The sequence below is a fragment of the Sminthopsis crassicaudata genome, chromosome 5 (genome assembly GCF_048593235.1).
Source record: "Sminthopsis crassicaudata isolate SCR6 chromosome 5, ASM4859323v1, whole genome shotgun sequence".
NCBI classification, from domain to species: Eukaryota; Metazoa; Chordata; class Mammalia; order Dasyuromorphia; family Dasyuridae; genus Sminthopsis; species Sminthopsis crassicaudata.
Genome location: NC_133621.1, coordinates 196767573 through 196793936, shown reverse-complemented (window position 1 = coordinate 196793936; position 26364 = coordinate 196767573). Strand labels below are relative to the sequence as shown.

The 26364-nt window shown below is 33.7% G+C and overlaps 1 protein-coding gene across 12 annotated transcripts in view; it reads right to left on the bottom strand.

The window, feature by feature from the left end:
• Window positions 1-26364, bottom strand: part of ERC1 (ELKS/RAB6-interacting/CAST family member 1) — a 327147-nt gene that overhangs the window by 119565 nt on the left and 181218 nt on the right. For all 12 annotated transcript variants that reach the window (XM_074269366.1, XM_074269372.1, XM_074269370.1 and 9 more), the window contains one exon: window positions 20872-21032. In XM_074269366.1, coding sequence (XP_074125467.1) covers window positions 20872-21032 — 161 coding nt within the window. The remainder of the gene's footprint in view (window positions 1-20871; window positions 21033-26364) is intronic.

The window sequence follows — 26364 nt, the reverse complement described above, 5'->3', positions numbered from 1 at the left end:
ATTAACAACATTTGATAGGATATGAAAAACATGGGAAAATACCTGAATTTTAGATGGTATAAAAGATTAACTATAAAACTTTTTCTGTTACACAGAAATGATATTTCTTTATACATTTTCCTTTAACGAAATAGTCTGGAGAAAGCATAACAAGGATTAGAGCTTATAAAGAGTACTTCTCAAGGTACTAAAAAGAAGTTGAGAAGGTGATTTTAAAAAAGATTAATGTGAGTGCTTTTATTATTCTTTCCCCAATTAAATGAAAAAGGAAGACCTATTATGGTATTCTATATTCTCTCATTGATCCATCCCTTCCTAATTCCATCCATGAAAAATTATTGAAAAATCTGATTTCCATAGCTAGCAGGGGGTTCTCAAACTACAGCCTGAAGGCCAGATGTGGCCCACTGAGGACTATTAGGCAGCCCACTGGGTTATGGCAAATGGACTGAGGGGTGGAGACAGGGTGTAAGCTTTTATTTTTACTACAATCCAGCCCTCCAACAGTTTGAGGGGACAGTGAACTAGCTCCCTATTTTAAAAGTTTGAGGACTACTGGCTAATAATATAGTCTAAATTATTTTTATATGGATTACTGAAAATCTTCTTCATTTTAATCTTTCCCTACTCTGACACATTTTTTAAAAAAAATCCTTCTATGAATCAGACAGAGTGTTAATATCTAAAGCAAGGAAAGAGAATGAAAATCAACAAAAACCAACATTGTTAGTACATGTTGATTTGAAAATTTTAAATAAAATGCAGGCAAAAACAAAAAACCCAAAAAAACTGTTAAAATGTGTTCTTCCTCCCCCTATCCCTCCACTTCACTATTATATAGCTAGATTTTTAACAGAGATGGCATGAAAGTTTCAACATCAGGAAACTAACAAAAATAATCACAGTAAAAACAAAAGAATTTATAACCACATGATTATATCAGTAACTATAGAAAAAGCCTTTGGGAAAGTGCAACACTCATCTTTGTCAAAAATACTACAAATATGCACATATAAGAATCTTTTGTAATGGATATTTTCTGGTTTTGTCCACATGGGATTTAGAATGGTTCTAAACTATTACGATTCATATAACATTGTATAGAATATAAAACAGTGCAATTATGTGAGTACAATAATATAATATTTTCCCTTGAATTTTTGCTCTGGACTTCCGGCCAAGATGGCGGCATGGAGGCAGACAGCTGCTTGAGCTCCTCGTTTTCTCTCAGAACTTACTTCATGACAAGCCTCTGACTTAATGCTTGACCCAGAAAGAAATCCACAAATTATCACCAAGAGAAGACATCCTTGAAAGTCGCCAGAAAAGGTCTGTGTTTGTTCGGGGGAGGGTCAATCAGACTGGGCGCAGACTGAGGGAAGACAGCCAGAGCAAGACAGGCAGCTCACACAGCTCAGACTGGAGGGGGAGGGGTGTGATCTCTGTCGTTTTTGTGAAAGGGCTTTTGCCCCAGTGTGGATGCTCCGTCTTGGCAGCAAGCCAGGAGCGGTGGAGAGGGTGTAAACACTGGAGGTGAAGATTAAAACCCCAGAAAGCCAGCGTCTCTCAGAGCCCGGCCACCCCCAACCCCCACCTGGACTGACTCGGTGCATTCTCGGAGCCTCAGAGCGCAGACTCAGTACAGTCATTGCTGTTCTGTTAGTGGCTCTCTGCTGCCCTACCCCCAGTCTGTAGAGGAAGCCCATTAATACCATCCAGCCCTATCCCCCGCAAAACAGACCAATTGTTTCTCTTGTCAGTTTGTTTTCTTTGATTCCTACTTTGACAAAATGAACAAAAAATTCAAAAGGGCTCTAACCATTGACAGCTTCTGTGTGGAGAGGGAGCAGACTTCAAATGCTGAAGAGACTAGGAACAGAATGTCCCCAGATGTATCCCCTGGGAGGGATATAAGCTGCTCCTCAATACAAAAGAACCTCATAGAGGAAATCAAAAAGGCTCTCACAAGAGAGCTGGAAGAGAAATGGGAAAAGGAAAGGGAAGCTTGGCAAGAGAGCCTGGAGAAGTCATCCCATGCATTCAAAGACAGAATGGATAAAGAAATCAAATCATTGAGAAACAAGATTAGTGAGCTGGAAAAGGTAAACAACTCCAAGGAAAACAGGATTAGAGAGCTGGAAAAAGAAATCAGCTCTCTAAAAAATACAATGGAAAAAAATTCCATAGAAGATAAAAACTCAATTGGACAATTACAAAGAGATATAAAAAAAGTGAGTGAAGAAAATACATCATTGAAAATTAGACTGGAACAAGTAGAAATGAATGACTCAAGGAGAAACCAAGAGGGAGTCAAGCAAAACCAGAGAAATGAGACAATTGAAAAGACTGTCAAGTACCTTACCAGAAAGACAACAGACCTGGAAAACAGATCCAGGAGAGACAATTTGAGAATAATCGGACTCCCTGAAAAATGGGAGGAAAAAAAGAGCTTGGACACCATTTTCGAGGAAATTATCAAAGAGAACTGCCCAGACGTTTTGGAAACAGAGGGTAAAATAGACATTGAGAAAATTCATCGATCACCTACTGAAAGGGACCCTAAAATCAAAACGCCAAGAAATATAGTGGCCAAGTTCAAGAACCATCAGACAAAGGAAAAGATATTGGAAGCTGCTAGAAAAAAACAATTCAGATATGGAGGATCCACAATAAGGATAACACAGGATCTAGCAGCGTCCACATTAAAAGAACGCAGGGCCTGGAACATGATATTCCGAAAGGCTAAGGAACTTGGTATGCAGCCAAGAATGACTTACCCAGCAAGAATGAGCATCATTTTCCAGGGAAGAAGATGGACATTTAACGAAATAAATGAATTCCATCTATTTTTGATGAAAAAACCAGACCTACATAAAAGGTTTGATCTTCAAATACAGAATTCAAGAGACTTCTAAAAAAGGTAAAAAGAAATCTTGAGAGCTATACTTCTGTCAAAAAAATATGTAAAGAACATATGTACAATTTGTCTTAGAAACTAGAGGTGGAAAGGAGATTATATCATAAAAAAGTATAAAGTGGTGGTACTACATCTCATGAAGAGGCAAAGGTAACCTATTATATCTGAGAGAAAGAAAGGAGGGAGATGAACATAGCGTGTATCAATAGACATATTCGATTTATGGTGAAACTTCTTCCACTTCATTGAAAAGTGAAAGGGAAGGAGTAAGCTAAGGGGAAGGGAATACAGTAATTTCGAGGAAAAGGGATAAAATAAGGGGAGGATCTTTAAGGTGGGGGAGGGATCCTAAAAAGGGAGGGCTGTGAAAAGCAAGTGGTGTTTACCAGTTTAATACTGGATAGGAGGGTAAAAGGGAAGGAAAGGGGAAAAGCATAAGCAGGGGTTAATAGGATGGCAAGCAGTATAGAATTAGTCCTTCTGACCATAAATGTGAATGGGGCAAACTGCCTCATAAAGAGGAAGCAGTTAGCAGACTGGATTAAAAGTCAGAATCCTACTATATGTTGTTTACAGGAAACACACCTGAAACAGGATGAGACATTCAAACTAAAAGTAAAAGGGTGGAGCAGAATCTATTATGCTTCAGGCAAAACCAAAAAAGCAGGAGTAGCCATCCTCATCTCAGATCAAGCAAAAACAAAAATTGATCTAATTAAAAGAGATAAGGAAGGGCATTATATCCTGCTAAAGGGAAGCATCAATAGTGAAGCAGTATCAATATTAAACATGTATGCACCAAGTGGTGCAGCATCTAAATTCTTAAAAGAGAAATTAAGAGAGCTGCAAGAGGAAATAGATAGCAAAACTATAATAGCGGGAGATCTCAACCTTGCACTATCAGAATTAGATAAATCAAACCACAAAATAAATAAGAAAGAAGTCAAAGAGGTAAATAGAATACTAGAAAAGTTTGATATGATAGATCTTTGGCGAAAGCTAAATGGAGACAGAAAGGAATATACTTTCTTCTCAGCAGTTCATAGAACCTATACAAAAATTGATCATATACTAGGGCATAAAAACCTCAAAATCAAATGCAGTAAGGCAGAAATAGTAAATGCATCCTTTTCAGACCATAATGCAATCAAAATAACATTTAATAAAAAGCCAGGGGAAAATAGACCAAAAAATAATTGGAAACTAAATAATCTTATACTAAAGAATGATTGGGTAAAACAGCAAATCATAGACATAATTAATAACTTCACCCAAGAAAATGACAATAATGAGACATCATACCAAAATGTGTGGGATACAGCCAAAGCAGTAATTAGGGGAAGTTTTATATCTCTACAGGCCTACTTGCATAAAATAGAGAAAGAGAGGGCCAACGAATTGGGTTTACAACTAAAATTGCTAGAAAAGGAACAAATTAAAAACCCCCAGACAAACACAAAACTTGAAATTCAAAAAATAAAAGGTGAGATTAATAAAATTGAAAGTAAAAAAACTATTGAATTAATTAATAAAACTAAGAGTTGGTTTTATGAAAAAACCAACAAAATAGACAAACCCTTAGTAAACCTGATTAAAAAAAGGAAAGAGAAAAAGCAAATTGATAGTCTTGAAAATGAAAAGGGTGAACTCACCACTAATGAAGAGGAAATTAGAACAATAGTTAGGAGCTACTTTGCTCAACTTTATGCCGATAAATTCGATAACTTAAATGAAATGGAAGAATACCTTCAAAAATATAGCTTGCCCAGATTAACAGAGGAAGAAGTAAGTAGTCTAAATAGTCCCATCTCAGAAAAAGAAATAGACCAAGCTATTAACCAACTTCCTAAGAAAAAGTCCCCAGGACCAGATGGATTTACAGGTGAATTCTACCAAACATTTAAAGAACAACTAACTCCAATGCTATGTAAACTATTTGAAAAAATAGGGATTGAAGGAGTCCTACCAAATTCCTTCTATGACACAGACATGGTACTGATACCTAAACCAGGTAAATCGAAAACTGAGAAAGAAAACTATAGACCAATTTCCTTAATGAATATTGATGCTAAAATCTTAAATAAGATATTAGCAAATAGACTTCAGAAAATCATCCCCAGAATAATACACTATGACCAAGTGGGATTTATACCAGGAATGCAGGGCTGGTTTAATATTAGGAAAACTATTAGTATAATTGACCATATTAATAATCAAATTAATAAAAACCATATGATCATCTCAATAGATGCAGAAAAGGCATTTGATAAAATCCAACATCCATTCCTACTAAAAACGCTTGAGAGTATAGGAATAAATGGAGTATTCCTTAAAATAATAAGGAGCATATATTTAAAACCTTCAGTAAACATCATATGTAATGGTGATAAACTAGAACCTTTCCCTGTTAGATCAGGAGTGAAACAAGGTTGCCCACTATCACCATTACTATTCAATATAGTACTAGAAACTCTAGCCTTGGCAATAAGAGCCGAGAAAGAGATCCAAGGAATTAGAGTAGGAAATGAAGAAATCAAATTGTCACTTTTCGCAGATGACATGATGGTATATTTAGAGAACCCCAAAGACTCTGCTAAAAAGCTATTAGAAATAATTCAGAATTTTAGCAAAGTCGCAGGATACAAAATAAATCCACATAAATCCTCAGGATTTTTATACATTACCAACACAATCCAACAGCAAGAGATACAAAGAGAAATTCCATTCAAAATAACAGTCGATAGTATCAAATATTTGGGAATATATCTGCCAAAGGAGAGTCAGGAATTATATGAGCAAAATTACAAAACACTTGCCACAAAAATAAAGTCAGATTTAAATCATTGGAAAGACATTCAATGTTCTTGGATAGGCCGAGCGAATATAATAAAGATGACAATACTCCCCAAACTAATCTATTTATTTAGTGCTATACCAATCAGACTCCCAAGAAACTATTTTAATGACCTAGAAAAAATAACAACAAAATTCATATGGAAGAATAAAAGGTCGAGAATTGCAAGGGAACTAATGAAAAAAAAGTCAGAGGAAGGTGGTCTAAGTGTACCTGATTTAAAGCTATATTATAAAGCAACAGTCACCAAAACCATTTGGTATTGGCTAAGAAATAGACTAGTCGATCAGTGGCATAGGTTAGGTTCACAGGGCAAGATAGTGAATAAAAATAGCAATCTAATCTTTGACAAACCCAAAGATCCCAAATTTTGGGATAAGAATTCATTATTTGACAAAAACTGCTGGGAAAACTGGAAATTAGTATGGCAGAAACTAGGCATGGACCCACATTTAACACCACATACTAAGATTAGATCAAAATGGGTCCAAGATTTAGGCATAAAGAACGAAATCATAAATAAATTGGAGGAACATGGGATGGTTTACCTCTCAGACTTGTGGAGGAGGAAGGAGTTTGTGTCCAAGGGAGAACTAGAGACCATTATTGATCACAAAATAGAACATTTTGATTACACCAAATTAAAAAGTTTCTGCACAAACAAAACTAATGCAAACAAGATTAGAAGGGAAGTAACAAATTGGGAAAAAATTTTTACAGTTAAAGGTTCTGATAAAGGCCTCATCTCCAAAATATACAGAGAATTGACTTTAATCTATAAGAAATCAAGCCATTCTCCAATTGATAAATGGTCAAAGGATATGAACAGACAATTTTCAGATGATGAAATTAAAACTATTTCCACTCATATGAAAGAGTGTTCCAAATCACTATTGATCAGAGAAATGCAAATTAAGACAACTCTGAGGTATCATTACACACCTGTCAGATTGGCTAAGATGACAGGAACAAATAACGATGAATGTTGGAGGGGCTGTGGGAAAACTGGGACACTGATGCATTGTTGGTGGAGTTGTGAAAGAATCCAACCATTCTGGAGAGCAATCTGGAATTATGCCCAAAAAGTTATCAAAATGTGCATACCCTTTGACCCAGCCATACTACTACTGGGCTTATACCCCAAGGAACTACTAGAGAAGGGAAAGGGTCCTGTATGTGCCAAAATGTTTGTGGCAGCCCTTTTCATAGTGGCTAGAAGCTGGAAGATGAATGGATGTCCATCAATTGGAGAATGGTTGGGTAAACTATGGTATATGAATGTTATGGAATATTATTGTTCTATAAGAAATGACCAACAGGAGAAATATAGAGAGGCTTGGAGAGACTTACATCAACTGATGCTGAGTGAAACGAGCAGAACCAGAAGATCATTATACACTTCAACAATGATACTGTACGAGGATGTATGCTGATGGAAGTGGATTTCTTCAACATAGAGAAGAGCTAATCCAATTCCAATTGATTAATGATGGAAAGAACCAGCTACATCCAGAAAAGGAACAATGGGAAATGAATGTAAACTGTTATTTTTACCTTCTGAATCCAATTCTTCCTGTGCAACAAAAAATTCGCTTCTACACACATATATTGTATCTAAATTATACTGTAATATATTTAACATATATAAGACTGCTTGCCATCTGGGGGAGGGGTTTGGGGGAGGAAGGGAAAAAATCTGAATAGAAGTAAGTGCAAGGGATAATGTTGTAAAAAATTACCCATGCATATGTACTGTCAAAAAATGTTATAATTATAAAATAAAATAAAAATAAATATTAAAAAAAAAAAAAAAAAAGAATTTTTGCTCTGTATTTCATATACAGTTAGAAAGACAAGCCACAATTTTAATAATTTTCTTTACAAATGCTGATATGAGTATGGGTGAAAATAGTGGATGCCATAATTCTCATGATCATGACTGAAAATCAAAATTTCTCAATGAATTTTAAATCAAATTCAAAATAAGCCAGAAGCATTATAGATTTATTATTAAAATGAGCCTATAGTAAAGATAGAGTCACTATCAATTGGCTTACTAAGAGAGTCTATTATTGAAGAAAATGGCTTTATAATTAACATTGGAAATTTCTTGTTTTAAAGTAAAAACAAGGGTTTAGTTGTACAAAATAGGATCCTGTTCTGAAATGTTTTGGAAAAAGAAAAAGTAAGGATGATAGGACGATAGAGTCTACAACAATGGAAACCTGTTGTTATTGCCTCAAAAAATGTAGAATTTGAAGATTGGGGGACAGAGAACTAATTTTTTTAGATATGGTCAACATGGAAACAAATTTTGCCTGATTGTGTATATGTTGGTTACAAGGATTTGGTTTTTCTTTTCAAAGGCTAAACATGGAGTTGGACAGAACTAAAAATAATTATTCATTAAATAAAGGAGTTTTAAAAAAAAAAAATACACATTTTCTTTTCTCAAAAGGAAATATGTAAAATAAAAACTAACCACAGATTCTAATTTCAGGATCTGAGAGTATAAAAATATTAAAAGAATTCTATAGAAATCAAAGATGGATTCATAGGGAAAAAAGGAAGGTAGATAAGAATATGGGCTGTGCCAACTCAAGTTCTTGTCATAAAGAACCATTTTTCCCCCAATATCAATCAAAATCAATTGTCCCTTCAATCCTTTGTTAATAAAACATTAAGTGACTTGATAAGCTATGTTTGGAAGGAAGAAAGAAAAATAACTCATTTGTTTTATTTTTTAGGGCAATCAATCCACAGGGCCTGACAGTAATTTAGTTTTGTCAAAATAATGAGTGATATAAGAGATGAGGTACTAATAAGCTTACCCATATTATAAATCATCTCCTAGGCTGCATTTTGCTCGTGAGACATTTGGTACATAGAACAGCATCAGGGAAAGACTAAGCATTTTCCCAAATAGTTCCAAGTTAAAATTTCTAATTATCAGCATCCTAAGAAAAGATTTCAATAATATGTATCTAATATTTTATGTGTGATACTTATATACTTAGATGCTTTCTAATGGAAAGGTGTAAGTTTTCAAGATAAATTCCAACAAATATTTAATAATCTAATAAACAAAATAAAATTAAAGGAAAGCTGATACACCTAACTAGGTTTGACCTAAGAAATGAGGCTTCTCTCTTCCCACTTGTAATAATTTACATAATTTTTGATCAAATTAAATTATAATCAGAACTGATTTCTAACAGGATAAGAATTTTGTTATTTTCCCAAGTCAGTTGCCCCCTTCCTCCCCCAAAAAAAATCTAATTCCAGTTATTTTCTTACTAGCTGTTCTTAACTAAAGGAATTGGAAATACAAAGATGCAAAGAATACAGACACAGGAAAAAAAAAAAAAAGAAACAACCACAACTGGACGAGTAGAGATACAAAATCCTATCCCTATGTAACTCCACCTTTCCAGAAAGCCAGGAGCTAAAAGAACTCATTTTTATTCATTCCTTCTTCAACTTTAATGGGTTGAACATTTAACAAGCTCTTTTAACACCTGGTGTACTTTCAGCAATCCATTACTTTCCTAGAGTTGTCAGAGCTCATTTAAATGGTTCAGAGAATTCCCTCTAGGAAGCTATTTCTTGAGTTTGAGATATAATGAGATACAGAGAGGTGTTTATTGTTAGGCAGAATGAAACTATGAAGCAAAGCAAAAACAAGCAAACTGGAAACAAAAAAAATTTTAAGAGTGGAAAGTAAAAAAAAGCATTCTATCACATAAAAAATATTTAGAAGAAAATGTTAAGTATTATGGAGAAATAATGACCCATCTTACATAAATAGGGGAAAGGCCACAGTCCTTTTTTTTTTTTTTTTTTTTTTTAAATTAACTATATTTAAAAGGAAGACAAGAGATAGGGATAAACATGCCTTTTCATCATAGTTTTGATCCAATTATTTGATACAATGATGTAGTCCATGGACAGATTATTTTAATCCATCCTATTCCAGCAGAAATGAAAAGAAATATATGAGTGATTCTTTGCATAAAAGACTTTGCATAATAGCAGTCTAACTAAGCAGGTAAAAATCAAAATATAGGCTATGAAGTCTTTATTGAAAAGGACTCAGTACAGATTAAGGGCAGTTAAGATCAGCCCTGGAGTAAAGAAGCTTTGAATTCAAATTCTGCTCCAGACATTTATTATATTATTTTGAATTGAAAATCAATTAACTCTCGTTTGTCTCAATTTCTGCATCTATAAAATGGAGGCAATAATATGAACTATCTCCCAGGTTATTGTGAGGATCAAATAAGGTATCTAAAAAATGGAGCACAATGCCTGACAGACAGTAGGCACTATATAAATGTCAGCCAATATTACTATTCTTATATTGAGAAAGGAAGAACTGAAAGGAAGAAAGAAGAAATAACAGAAAATAAAAAGTCAAAATACTTGATGAAGGTACTTGTAAATGTTCAGTCGCTGAGCACAAATTTAAACTTCCAAATATCATTTGACTTTTGCCAACTCACAGCATGAATTATTATCATGTCAGTGACTGCTTCACAATGGGCTCAGTTGTTATATAGGAGAGAACATCCCAAAGAGTCAGAATTTACTTCTATTCCTCTTTGTTATTATACACCCACATTGCTAAGATTCAAGAAAACAGAGTTGGATGCTATACCTTTAATGGGATCATAGAAAAGCTGTAGAATATTTAATGATATTCAATTTTATTTCAGATTCAGCTCAAAATTCTCTCCTTCAATAAATTCTGAAGACTCGTGACAGAAAATACTAACCAAATCCAAAAAAGAATTGGGATGTCTGAATGCAGATCAAAGTATACTATTTTAACTTTTTTTTGTTGTTTTTTATGTGGTTTTTCCCTATTTGTAGTTTCTTCATCCCCAAAATGCCTAATGGGGAAATATGTTATATTATGTTTACCCATATTAATTATGTTATATGTGGAAATATGCACATGTATATATCAGATTGCTTGCCATCTTGGGGAGGGGTGCTGTTGGGGAGAAAAAATTTCAAACTCAAAATCTTATAAAAAATGAATGTTGAAAACTATCTTTACATGTAAGTAGGGGGGGAAGGGGAAGATTATTTGACAAAATCCTCTTTCTTACCCATTTACAAAGCCAGAAATAAAAAAAATCCCATTAGAAATATGAAATTATGTAGAACAAATTTCCATATTACCCCACATTCCAGGGGAAAAATTATGCTTTAATCTTTACTCAGAATTCATCAGTTCTATATGAAGATGCACAGCATTTTTTCTTATGAGTTCTTTGGAATTATGGTAGGCTTATTGTTGATCAAAGTTGGTTTTTTTCCCCAGTTTATCTTTATAATATTGCTGTTACAATTTTTCTTTTACTTTTGCTCATTTCATTTTGTATAGTTCATATAAGACTTCTAGTTTTATCTGAAACCATCAATGTTAATCATTTCTTATAGAATGAAAGTATTTCCTCATATTCATATTTCTTTCATTGTTCCCTCAATAATGGCAATTTTTTTCAGTTTAACTTTTTTCCCCGCTCAAAAAAGCTGCTATATTTTTTTGTACATATGGACTCTTTTCCTTGTTCTTTGATCTCTTCTGTTTAATTAATAAGAGAACATAGAATTAATAACAATATAGCTAGGTCAAAGGATATTCAGAGTTGAATAGTTTTCTGGGCATAGTTCCAAATTACTTTCCAGAATAAATGGAGCAGTACACAACTCAACCAAAGGTACAGTAACATATTCATTTTCCCACATGCCCTCCAGCATTTTTCACTTTCCTTTCCTGTTTCATGTCAGCTAGTCTGGGCGATGTGACAGATTAATACGGAACTTTTAAAATTTCTCCAATTATCAGTGATACACTGCATTTTTCCATATGATTACTAATGGCTTTGACTTCTTCCTCTGAAAACAGTTTGTTCGTATCCTTTGACCATTTACCAACTGGGGAATGGTTTTTTTTTCTTATAAATTTAATTCAGTTTTCTCTTTCAAAAGATTATAACTTTATCTTAGAAACTTGCTCTAACTATTCTTTTCTAATTTCCTCTTTTTTATTCAATCTTGGCAGTGCTAGTTTTGTTTGTGAATAACTTTTTAATTTCATGTCATCAAAATTATTCATTTAACCTCTTGTGAACCTCTCTGTTTTGTTTGGTATGACCTTTCCCCATCTGTAGATCTGAAAGACAATTTCTTTCATATTTCAATAATTTGCTCCTGATATTATCTTTTGTGTACAAATCAAATACCCATTTTAAGCATATGTTATAGCATATGTGGTATTTTGGTCTCTGCCAGATTACCTCCAGCTTAAGTAGTTTTAGTCTAATATTTAGTTTGAGTCTCAATAGCTCAGATCATTGGGTTTAACAAACACTAGATTACTGGGCTCATGTGCTTTCATATAATATATACCTAAATTGTTTCACTGATCAATCTCTTTATTTTATATCTGGTATCAAACTATATGATGATTACATACTTCTAATAAACTTTGAGATCTGGTACTACAAAACACCCTTTCCTATCTCATTTTTCTTTTCATTAATTCCCTTGATATTCTTGAACTTTTGTTTCTCCAGGTGAATTGTTTTTTTTTTTTTTTTTTTTTTTTTTTAGCTCTATGGAGAAATTAATTGTTGGTTGGTTAGTATGGCACTGAATAAGTATATTAATTTATATAGCATTGTTATTTTTATTATGTTGGTTTGGCCATGAATAATTACCATTTCTCTGATTATTTAGGTCTGTCTTTATTTGTTTCTTTCTTTCTTTCTTTTTTTTTTGGAGGCTGGGGTTAAGTGACTTGCCCAGGGTCACACAGCTAGGAAGTGTTAAGTGTCTGAAACCAGATTTGAACTCAGATCCTCCTGAATTCAAAGCTGGTGCTCTATCCACTGCACCACCTAGCTGCCCCGAGGTCTGTCTTTATTTGTATGAAACTTATTTTTATAATTGTGTTCATGTAATTTGTGTGTGTCTTGGCAGATACTCTTCTTAATATTTTATATTTTCTGTAATTATTTTAAATAGAATTTCTCTTTCATGTTTCTTTCTACTGGGTTTTGATGGTAATATACAGGAATGTCAATGATTTTGGGGGGGTTTATTTTAATATCCTGCTACTCTGACAAAATTGTTAATTCTGTCAAGTTTTTTAGTTGATTTTTTAGGGTTCTCTAAATAAATAAGTATATCATCTATAAAAAGTAATAGCTATATTTCCTTATTGCTTATGCTTACTTTTTCAATTATTTTTCTTGCTATTCTGTTATAGCTATCTAGTGCAATAATGAATAATAAAAGTGATAATGGGCATTTTTGCTTCAGCCATGATCTTATTAAAAAAGGTTTCTAGTTTATCCCCACTAAAAAAATTGTTTGCAATTGATTTTAAATAGATTTCACTTTAATTCCTAACAATTCCTAAGGTTTCCAGTGTTGTTTTTTGTAAAGGAAGGTTATTCTTAGTAATTATCCTATAAATATTCTTTATCTTCTAGAATATGGTATTCCAAGTCCTCTACTCCCTTGTTGCTACTAAATCTTGCGTGAGCCTTACCATAGTTCCAGGGTATCTGAAAGACTTTTTGATTGCTTAGAATATTTTCTTCTTTACCTAGGAATTCTAGATTTTTGGATATAACATTTCTGGGAGTTTTTCACTTGGGGCTTTCTTTCAGGGAAGTGATTAGTGGCTTTTTTCAATTTCTATTTTGCCCTCTAGTTCGAAGACATTTAGGCAATTTTCTTTCCAAATACAAGATCTAGACTTTTGTTGTTTTTGCTCATGGCTTTTGGGTAGTGCAGGAACTATTAAATTGTCTTTCCCTGATAAATCTACCAGGTCAGTTGGCATGAAATTTAACATTTTCTTCAATTCCTCCGCCCCCCATTCTTTTAACTTTATTTTACCTCATAGAGTCATTACCTTCTATTTGGCCAATTCTAATTTTTTAAGGAGTTATCTTCTTCCAGGAGATTAAGTCTTATGCATTTTTTTTATTTTATTTTATTTTTTTACTATTTGGTCAATGGGGTTATTTTTCAGTATATCTTTTTTCCAAGTTGTTAATTCTCTTTTAAATTTTTTCTAGTAGAGTAGTCATTTATTTTCTCATGTTTTTCTTTACTGTTCGTTTGATTTTTCAAAAAGATTTACTTTTATATGTTTTCAAATCACTATCTTCTTTTGTGTTTGTGCCTATTCTTTTTTTTTTTTTTTTTTTAAATTTTCCTAGTCTACTTCTTAACTTTAAACTTTAGCTTTTACTCTCTCCTTAGGAGTATGTGTTTGGGGGAATACAGGAGTTCTGACCTGAACTTGTTTTTTATATCCTTCTGTTGCTTTCATAGCTCAGTCTAAGGGTCTTTAAGTTGTTGGTATTTTCAAGTAGTATAATTCAAGGGGAAGTGTATTCACTAACCTCCTTGTTTATGGTCTGCAAACTCCTGAACTAGTTTTCGTCCGTTGGTCTGGATATAATTGTTACCAGACTCAATCACAATAAGCCAGTAGTTTTGTTCTGTAATTTCAGAATGAACTGATGGATCCACCTTGGTTTGTGTCTCTTGCCTTCACATGTAGGGCTAAAGAGTAGAAGAACTGAGTCTTCACTCTGTTCTTAGATTCAGAGCCACATAGCTCCTTGCTTTTTGTTCCTTACACAGATAGGGCCCTTAACTGTTTTTCACAATCACAACTGCTCTTTTCTGCTCTGGAACCATGACCCAGAATAAGTTAACAGACAACAGGGTTGCCAGATGGCATTTACTATAGTTCCCAATACTAGCTCAGGGTCCCAGAATTCTCTTGTCTAGATGTTCAGTATCTTTGCTGCTCCTGGGTGCTAGGCTGTTCTCTAGTACAAGGTTTCACTTGTTTGCTGCTGTGACTGTGCTCCCAGTGAACTTCCCACTCCAGGGTTTATAAACTTGTCTATCTCCTAAGCTACAGAATGTTCTAGGCTAGAAAACGACTTGGACTTTTCCTTTTCTTTCAGTCTGAAGCACTTTTTAGGTCATTGTAGAAGTTTGGGGAGAAGTCAGGCAAAATTGCAATCTCTAACTTCACACTCTCAACCTTGTCTTCTTCTTGGACTTTTCTAGAGTTGGACTAATTCCTGATTGGACAACTGACATTCTGCAGATAATTTGGTTTGCCAAAACACATTCTAAGGAGAGTTTGAAATTGTTTCAGGTGACACTGGGCTTACAGAACTATATTGAAAATGAACTTTCTGAGTGTTCCAAATCACTACTGATCAGAGAAATGCAAATTAAGACAACTCTGAGATACCACTACACACCTGTCAGATTGGCTAAGATGACAGGAACAAATAATGATGAATGTTGGAGGGGATGTGGGAAAACTGGGACACTGATACATTGTTGGTGGAGTTGTGAAAGAATCCAGCCATTCTGGAGAGCAATTTGGAACTATGTCCAAAAAGTTGTCAAACTGTGCATACCCTTTGACCCAGCATTGCTGTTATTGGGATTATATCCCAAAGAAATACTAAAGAGTGGAAAGGGACCTGTATGTGCCAAAATGTTTGTGGCAGCTCTTTTTGTTGTAGCTAGAAACTGGAAGTTGAATGGATGCCCATCAGTTGGAGAATGGTTGGGTAAATTGTGGTACATGAAGGTTATGGAATATTATTGCTCTGTAAGAAATGACCAGCAGGAGGAATACAGAGAGGCTTGGAGAGACTTAAATCAACTGTTGCTGAGTGAAATGAGCAGAACCAGAAGATCACTATACACTTCAACAACAATACTGTATGAGGATGTATTCTGATGGAAGTGGAAATCTTCAACATGGAGAAGATCCAACTCACTTCCAGTTGATCAATGATGGACAGAAATAACTACACCCAGAGAAGGAACACTGGGAATTGAATGTAAAGTGTTAGCACTACTGTCTATCTACCCAGGTTATTTATACCTTCGGAAGCTAATATTTAATGTGCAACAAGAAAATGGTATTTACACACATATATTGTATCTAGGTTATATTGTAACACATGTAAAATGTATGGGATTACCTGTCATCGGGGGGAGGGAGTGGAGGGAGGGAGGGGATAATTTGGAAAAATGAATTAAAAAAAAAAAAGTTTTCTTGGGAAAAAAAGATACATTTGAACCATGCTTTTAAGAAAGAGTTTTAAAATAATAAAAATGTTAATTATGTAAAAAAAAAAAAAAAAAAAAAGAAAAAAAAGAAAATGAACTTTCTGCTACCACTTGAGGCACCACAAGTAGAAGGAGAGCAGAGAACAAAAGATAGGCAGGAAGCAGCAGAGTATACCAGAATAGGGATCAAGTCAAACAGCAGTCAGTAAGAGTATGTTAAATTAAAATTCAACGAATTGTTCCAGTGCTCTTAACATATTATTTGGTTATTAGGTTCTTACTAAGTGCTAAATTGGTACTTAACAATTCTCTAATTCCAGCCTTTACTGGGAATTTTACTTGTGAACTCCTGGGGAGGAGCTTTCATGCTCAGGAGGAGCAAGTTCATTGGTTGAAGTAATTTTTCCCATTTGCCCAGTTCTGATTTTCAAGGTGTTTTTTTTCTTCAGTGAATTTATTTTGCATCTTTTACCTTTTGGTCAATTCTGTTTTTGATGTGTAGTTTTCTTCAACTTTTTTTTAGTTCCTCTTTTACAAAGTTGTTAATTATCTTCATACTTTTTTTTTGTATCACTCATGTTACTTTTCCAATTTTTTTCTACTCCTGTTATTTCTTTCTTTAACTCCTACAGGAATTCATATTGGACTTGTGTCCCACTTCCATTTTTCTTTGAGGCTTTGCTTGCAACTGCTTTCCATAGTGTTATCTTCTGCTCTGCCACTATCATAGATTTTTATGTCTAGTTTCTTTTTCCTTCTTCTCATTTTCTTATATTACTTCTCCACTTTTGTAATGTTGTGTTGTCTCCAGAAACTGCCGATTGCTTTCTGGGAGGAGATCTGCTGTTATTAACTGCCACCAATTCTGACCCTTGTATAGAGACTCTTTCTCTCCCTCCAGAGAGCCGCCTCAGGTCTGACCTAGAACAGAGACTCTTCTCTATCTCTCCAGTGCCGCCCCCTTTAATCCTCCCAGAGAATGGGCGTGGGATAACACGGCTTCTGGGAAAAATTACTTCAACCAATGAACTTGCTCCTCCTAAGCATGTAAGCTCCTCCCCAGGAACTCACAAGTAAAACTCTCAGTAAAGGCCTGGAACTAGAGAATTGTTAATTACCAATTTAGCACTTAGTAAGAACCTAACATTTGATGTATAGTAGGTATTTAATAAATGCATGTTCTTTTCCCCTTCACTGACATAAAAAGCAATGGAAGGAAAAATGAGATTAAAAATATTTCTTTTCATGACTAGGTCTTTAGGAAACTGCATTTTAACTAGATTACATTATCTAAAAAAGGCAATAGTCAATTTCTGCATAAGAGAGAGTTTCTATAGTGAATCTATTTCCTCCTACAGACATAAATGGAACACAAGTAAACTTTAATGTAAGTGAAGAAAACAAGAACATTCCAGAGCACAGGAAAGCATAAGGTACGTTACACATAAAAATACTAGCAATGGTCAAGGAATGCCTCCTTCCCCCCAAAAAAGTGAACAAATGAATGACTCACTTCCTTGAAACCATCACTCTGACATGTGGTATGGATTTTAGTTCTGGTAAAGCAGAGGAAACTTGTTTGGCTTTGAAGTCCTTCATAATCTGGTTCCATCCTACTTAAATCAGTCTTGTTATACTGGATTCCACTCCATACACTCTACAGTCAAGCAACACTGACCTTTTAAATTATTCCTTGCAGAGAGCTCTCACCCTCCTAACTACAATATGGTGCCTTTTCTCTTACTGTCCTTCATACTTAGAATACATTCCCCTCCACATCTCTATCTCCTTGATTCCCTAGCTTTTTTCAAGAATTAGTTCAAATTCTAACTCTGCATTAAGCTTTCCCTGGTCCACTCTTACTTTCCCATGGTTTTCCTCAGAGTGCCTTCTATTTACACTGCCTATATCTTCCATTTACATAGTTATATACAAGTTATCTCCCCCATTAAAATGTGAACACCTTCAAAGTAAGGACACCATGTATGACCCTTTCTTTGTATCCTCAAGAGTTTAATACAGTACCTGTTATACAGCAGACACTTAATAAGTCTCGTTGACTAGGTATAAGATTCAGAAGACAGAAAGAAAATCAAATCGAGATATATAAACAATTCCACAAAAAGGCTAAATATGGAGAGACAGAAGAAATAACATACACATGTATCCACTATGTATATTTTAACAAGCCCCTAACATGGTAGTTTAGCTCAGTTACTTGTCAGCGAAATGGTTATAAGATGCATCATTAAAAGCTACTATGATTCTCACATACAACTGAGAGATATTCCTTTCCACACAAATTCTTGGGATAGTCAAATTTATAGGTCAATTAAATTTTTTTTCTTAAAAATGAAAAGCATAATTTTTTTGAGTTCTCTCATTTTACAACGGTCATACTAGTAATGGGTAGAACTGCAACAGAAACCTGGATAAAGGATTATTATCTCTTGATAGTATATCTCAAACTAAATTGTTTCTTTTCATTTAGTTGTTTTTTGTTTCACAATTTTTTTAAAGAACAAAAAAAAAAAAAAAAAATTAAAAACCACCAAAGAGTAAGGAAATCAATGTTTGCTCTGCCAATAAAAATGTTGGTTTTTTTGTTTGTTTGTTTTGTTTTTTGTTGGGTTTTTTTTGAGACCTAGTTAAACAACAACATTTTTTTTTTAATGAATCACACTGTTAGGTCAGTTTACCACCATAATGAATAGTTGAATAACTCTCCAAAAATGTAGGGCAATCACTTATTTGTAAAATATTGCTCAGAAACTACAATCATAAAATGCAGAGATGAAGAAAAGCTACATTCTATATCCACACCACTCATATCTCATTTCTTCACTGAATCTGACCAAGATATTCCAAAATAGAAAATTTAGTTTAACCTTAGAATTATCAAATAGTACAGACTAAAGTGAGCAGAAGTTAAATATGCTTTCATATTTTCCTCTTACATAATTTCAAATTTCTTTCTCCATTAACAAAAGTAGAATCATATCAGGACTTTAACATCACAATATTTGATGTGCTACATGATGAAGCAGAAATGATGCTAAAGAAAACAAGGACAGTAAAAAGAGGTTAGACCAGATGAAGTCCATAAAGTAAATGAACAACTGCTATTTTAAGAATCCATTTTTTGGGTAATCTTAAAGAGGGGAAGTTAGAAAAATATCACAGATATAATTGTTATGGTTTAAAAAAAAATTAAGAAAACAGAAGTAACTACTGAATTAAACAGGCTTCTCCATTATGTATGTCAGTATTTCATCAGCACCTCTAAGCAGTGTCTTCTTCTCTGATTCGTGCTGGATTATTCTCTCATCTGAGAGAATTTGTGCACAGAATAGAGAACAAGAAGCTTTTTTTATCCTCCTCCAGAGGATATACCTCATTCATCTTTGGTGAGAATTTTCTATCAGGTAACTCCAATAACAAGCATTTACTTTAACTGTCACATTCTTCCACTCTCTAATCTCCTGACACCTGGAATGATTTATTTCACCCATTTTAGATAATCTTTGTTTTATATTGTATCTCTTCCTTCCAACATAACATATTCTGCAGGTAGGTCTCAAAAAGTAAATACTACTTTAAAATATAGTGTTTCTCCAACCACTCCATTAAACACACACACACACACACACACACACACACACACACACACACACACACACACACACACCCCTAAGATTATTTGCACATAAGAAGCAGGAAGGACTGCCAAGCACTAAATCTAGCATTAACTATAAATTAGGATTAAGCAACAAACTCTACACATGGATTTTCAAGACTGATTTTCTAACTCTGACTTTCGGCAAATCATTTAACCTCTCTGAGGCTAAAATTTTTATCTGGAAAATAGTAATAAAAATATTCAGACAAACTAATTCATAAATTTTTTGTAATAACAAACTGTACAAATATGAATTTGTATGGAATATGTATAAGAGATATGAAATATTAATATAAGAATCATCATTTAGAAAGGAATTTTAGAGATATGAAATATTAATGTAAGAATCATCATTTAGAAAGGAATAAGGCTAAATTGGCTAACAAAGAGAATATTTTACCAGCAAAATTGGTAACTGAAATAATAGAGAAAATTGATTCATTCATTCATAGACTCATCATTCATAAGGCTTTCTAGACGAGGTTTTTCCCTCAATTCTCTAAATGATTACACAATTTTAGAGATAAAATTATGCATTGCATAGAATAGAATTAACATAGACAGCATTTTATCAGTAAAAGATCTATGGGAGTATTAGGGGATTACAAGTTCAATTTGAGTTTGAAGTGTGATGTGACAAACAAAAGAGCTAATGTGACTCTGAGTAGCACTGGAAGGTATAATTTCCAGGAAGTAAGCAGTGATAGTTATACTCTTCATTGTTCAGATTATACCAAAAGTATTATCTTCTGACCTGGAAGTAATAATTTAAAGTAGACATTGACAAGTTGGGCAGTGGGGCTGTTGAAAGGACCTTGAGTCCATGTTACATTAGGATAAGTTTAAGGAACTTGGAACTTTGGGCCTAGAGAAGAGATTTGACGGACATCTTCAAGATTTTTAAGAGCTTTCATATGAGAAGAGTTATCTCTGTGTGATGGTTCAAGAAAGCAAAATTAGTAACAATGAGTACAAAAATGACAAAGCAGCAAACTCAAGCTTGAGGCAAGGAAAATTCTTCTGACAATTAAAACTACTCAGAAGTGGAATGGACTGCCCCAGGAGAAAGGAGGTAATTCATCATAGGAGGTATTGAAGTACAGAATAAGCTTGGTATTTATAGTGAGTTTTCTTTTAAGTTGGTCTAGATAACTAGTAACATGCCTATCATTTCTAAAATTTTCTAATTTTCTAAGTGCCAATAAACAATGATAAAAGATAAAATCAATATAGGAAAAAAGTTTCTAAAACATTTGCATGAAATAAATTATAAACACTTACTTCATTTCTAAGACTTCTTCCAAATGTTTCCTCCTTTCTGCCCGAAGATTGGTCAAATGAGTTTCCTTTTCTGCTAATGATTGTTGAGTAGAAGACAGCTTTGCTTTCATGGATTCTAGTTCCTGTTTTACCTTTTCCATGGCCATCATCAATTCTTCCACCTTTAAGGAACACAGAAATGAGAAAAAATAGAACACAATTACCAAAAGAAAATGATTTAAAACACAGCAGTAATGAATACATAAGAGCTTATGGAATTTGATATAAATCTTGGAACAAACAACTCCAAAGAAACCTAAGATTTCTAACTCACCTAAAGAGCCCTTATTGTTAATATAATATCATCTGAAGTTTGTTACAGTTTATAAGCAACCAATTACATTTCTTTTATGTTTGAGTCAAGAGAAAAAAAAATCTTTCCTCTCTTAATAAACCACCAAAGACATCATATTTTGACAACTCAAACATATATTAAAAAAAGATAAGTTATTAAAAATCCATTTTTGAGGAGCCTTCTAGAAATCATAGAATAAGTGACAGGATAGAATTAGAAAAGGATGTTCAAGTATGATAATGGAAACAACTTTCAATGATACATCTTTAAAGAAAAGGAAGGTATTAAGAATATAAAGGATCCAATTTTATCGATTCAAACTAGATTTTTATTGTCTACTTCATTTTTCCCTTTGAAAAACTATTAAGAGACTAATGGGAAGACAAAAACTGTAAGGAACATGAAGAAAAAAAAGAAAACTATGTGCAAAACTATGTTCAAATAGAAAGTAGAGTGAAGAAAGATTATTTTTTTTAAAAGTCAAGAAAAAGAATCAAAAAGCAAGGAATAGACTTCATGAGTCATTTCTATTTTTCTCCCTGCACCATTCATACATGGGAAATTATTCATATTTGTATTTTTCATTTTAAATAGGGAGCAAAAGCAAGCTTATCACAAAATATATCTATTTAGTAACCAAAAAACCCTTCAGTGAGGAAGAACATCGCCAAATGCAACAATCTTAGATTTACTATTTGTCAAGCAGTAATTTTTGTGGCAATAAACTTTTTCCTAATGAGTGAGGTAAGGGGAGAGGAGGAGAGAGTGTGAAAGAGGGATAAAAGAGAGAACTTTACTCTATTCCTAGCAAAAATGAAAGATTGTACCTAGTTTCTGGATAGTCAAAGGGAGATCAATCACATGAAAAATATGGATTACAACACATAATAGCCAGACAACCTCCTTTCCCATGTCTTAATCCCCTTTCATCTCCTAAACTGAGATAATTATAGTAGTTATTAAACTATGGGACCAGAAGGTATAAATTGGTATCCTTCAATTAAATTAACATAAATAGCAACTACTTAGCAACTCTTCAGCAAAAAAATCTCCCATCAAACTGTTTCTTAAAAGGAAGCTTTGGGGTGCATTTTAAATGGAGAATTTCACATTTGCACATATGTTTTTGACACACTGATATCACTGATTTTATCACATCTCTATTTACACACACACAGCTAGATGTGAATTCACTGAAAGAGTGAACTTCAGATAAGCAACCTCTCTGTAATACCTTTGAGCTGTATATATTTGTGTTTACCATCACACCACTCACTACCTCCTTCAGCCTCCTCTCTCCTCTGACTGGAAGGCTAAGGTGTTCAGTGTCAAACTCTTCCCAATGCTTTCCTTTGTAGAGGGCAGAACCCAGACTTTTGGGCTCATTTCATTTTGTATCTGCTACTCTGCTGGTTTAAACAACATAAAACTAGATGTCTCCTGGTGCTTTCCTCTCCTCCCCATGTTCCACTCTCCTTCCATTAGATTTTAAGCTCTTGAGGGCAAGGTCTTGAGACCTGGAAAAGACTACAGCTTAAAAAGACCAAGGCCTCCCACTGCATCTAGGGCCATTTCCAAGTGGTCCTATTTCTTACCTGGCCATTGGATTCAACTTGGCTCTGGAGGAGAGAGTGAGGTTGGTGACTTTGCACACCACCTTCACTCAAATCCAATTCACTTACAAGTCATGACATGTTCTTCCTGATGTCATGGTCCTCTTTGAGAACAAAGGATAAACAGCAATTGTATATCCCCAGTGCTTAGTACAAGTTTCTGCCAAATATTAGGCCCTTCATAAATGTTACAAATGGTACAAAGAAAACTAATTGAGGACAAAATTTCTTTTATTGTACATCACATGGTAGTTTATTCACAAATACTTGTATGTATGCTTAATCAACATTATAAGCCATTTTTAATAAAAAAAAATCAGCAAGGATTTTAATGGCTTATTTTTTATTTCTTCATAAATTTTTCAATGTTTTAACAGATATTATAAAATTTAGGATACCTTTAAATTTTGCTGAGTAAAAAAATTATGCAAGAGGTGAAACAAATTAAAAATGTTCTCCATTTTTTAACAAACCCAATAAACAAGATCACAGATTTCTTAAATCATTTAAAATGGCTATATTACAAAAATATTCTCAGCTTTATCTAAACATTTGCTATAAAGTTCTTTCAAGTAGTGAACACTCTTAGGATAATTAAGCTATAGACATTACTGTAAATTTAATTCATTCGTTATAATTTTATCATATCCAACTTTTTGCAAATCCTGGTTAAAATGATCACTAAGAAAAGACACTAAAAGAAAAAATAATTAGAAAGCCTAACCCCAGGTGTGATTAATTTTCATAAATAATATATATTTATAGATATCCATAAAAAACTCAGAAATTTACACTTAAATTATATCACAACATGAGTGTAAGTCCAGGTTTATAAAAGTAATACTAGTGTTATACAAATTTTACAAGCTTCTATCATATTAGAAAAGCTTTGAGAATGATGTAGCAATATATCATATTTATATTCTCAGGAAAAAAATTAATGACACCTTTTTAGCAAAAAGTTCAAAATTATTTATTAAACAGAGTCAAAGTGAGAAAAGGATATGCAATTAAATATTTCAATGTGATATACTGAAATAAGTTGTTGACAGTAAAAATAGGAAATTTGATAGGACACACATTCATCATAACATTATCACGTAGAAATTAATCAATATAATTTAGTTGTTAATATAAATCAATTGCCATAATGAAAATTCCAAAAGAAATTAAGAAGTGTCTTAGAAAACACTTGACCGACATGCCAAGTGGAATGATATTTTATAATCAAGGTCAACACTGATTCAGAATATAAGTTCCCTTGTAAAATCTTATGAAAAAGAACAACAGAAGATTATGAGTGATATTACCTTGCAAAATAATGGAAAGCAGTGAAGAGTAAAAAACAGTTTAATGAAAGCTTGTTAAGAGGCCCAGTTACACAAAATGATTCAAGAACATTGAAGGATATACCTCCAAGTATGGACAACAGATGAAAGGTAGCAAAGATTTGAAAAAATAAATTATTTAGATCACTGAAGACATTGAAACGACCACATTTGAATATTAACTTAATCATAATGGATGGTATACTTATAAAAATAGAAACATAATTGCAAAGTTCAAAGTTGGGCAAAAAAAGGCTAACTTGGATCAATACACAATTAGTTTATCAGTGTTAAAGTTCCTAAAATGTCTAGGCAAAGCAGTGGTTTCTCTCTTATCCTTCCCTTCCTTCTTCCTCACACCCCCATCTTACATTCTAGGAGGACAGACAATTTATTATATATTTATTAATGTATCAATATGTATTGACTGAGTTTTTTGCATTTGGCTATTTTATCATTTGTAAAGTAGTATTTCACCACTAAAGTAGTAAAATTGTGTATATATATATATATATATTTTTTTTTTTAAAAACAATCTGGGGGAACGTGTGAAGCATGGGCTTCTGGACTCAAAAGGTAAACTACTGAATGTGAAAACTGATGTAGGAAGCCTATGGTACTTATCTTTCTTTGAATACTAAATGAAAAATGACATGATTTGAGTCTATTGCTATGAACCAATATCATCTGAATCTGAATGTTTTCATTTTTAATAGCTTTCTTAAGATATGCTCCCACAGAAAAATGTATTTTTGTTCACAAAAAGCAACTAGAAAAAGTGTTTAAAGAATTATCTTTTAATTAGAAATAGCTCATATTAGTTTCCACACTAATTCAATTATCAACCTATATTTCATTGCATAGATATTATGATAATCTTTGGAAATAAATAAGATCTGAGAAACTTCTTAATTTGGGGGCAAATTAGTTTTTAAAAGAGATAGCCAAAATATTTTGGAGTGGAAATTCGCAGGATATTAAAAATAGTTAAATCATTCTGCATCACAGAAAAAAAAAAAATCATTATGAGGAAATATAGCTCCAATTGCTCCCAGGCAGGAAATCTGGTGAGACACCTCATGCTACAAGAGAAAAATGGTCCCCTCTCTGCCTTTTGTAGAATTCTCCTTCCTAGAACCTAGAACCTAGAGCGGCTCTCAATATTACATAATCAGTATGTGCCAGAAGAAAGATGTTGAGGACCACGCTTAAATGTGGAACCCAGAAAAGTCTGTAAAGAGTTCAAGGGGACTGCACCGTATGGGGCAGGTTAGTTCTCTGAAGCCCCACAACTGGGAATCACAGCATACTTTAGAGACTAAAAGAATTCTTGATTTTTACAGAGGTAAGAAGCTGCAAATCAAGTCTTTACTTTTATCTTACTCTCTGAGCAGAACTGACTGACTCAAGGAACACATGACCCTGACAATCAGAGATATCTGTCTGGAGATCATAAAACAAATTTACTGATGCAGATGTTGCTTGTAAAAGTGTTTTAATTTTAATAACCTTGCTGTACTTAAAAACTTTTATATACATTCTGTATTGGGAATGAAATAAATGAGAGAGGTTCATGGGTTTTTACTGTAACTGCCTCTCCATCTCCTTGTATCATTACCATCTTCTCACATGATAAGATCTATTCTGCTGGTCAGAATTAGATCCCCAGCAACCTTTAACAGGTGGTTCCCGTGGCACCAGAGCCAGGAAGATTAGTTCTTCCTCTTTAAGTTTGCCTTAATTTAAGTTCTGCCTCTGAATAAAAATGAAGTAGTAAACATAAACTATTTATGAAAGGAAGATATTAGCAGTAGGGAGGATTAACAAAGATTTTATGCAGAAGGTGATGCTTGAATTAAGTCTTGAAGGAAGTAAGGGACACTTTAGAACAGCGATTCTCAAACTTTTTAAATAGGGGGCCAGTTCACGTCCCTCAGACTGTTGGGGGGCTGGACTATAGTAAAAACAAAACCTCACACTCTGTCTCCGCCCCATAGCCCATTTGCCATAACCGGGGGACACATAAACTTCCTCAGCGGCTGCATCCGGCCCGAGGGGCGTAGTTTGAGAACTCCTGCTTTACAACATAGGGTATGGCCAGTGTAAAGACACATACATGGGGAATAGAATGCCAATGTGCGATGAATAGGAAGAAATTACTGGGGCTGAATTCCAACTTAGAATACCTAGAGGCAGCTAAGTGTACCATTAATAAAAG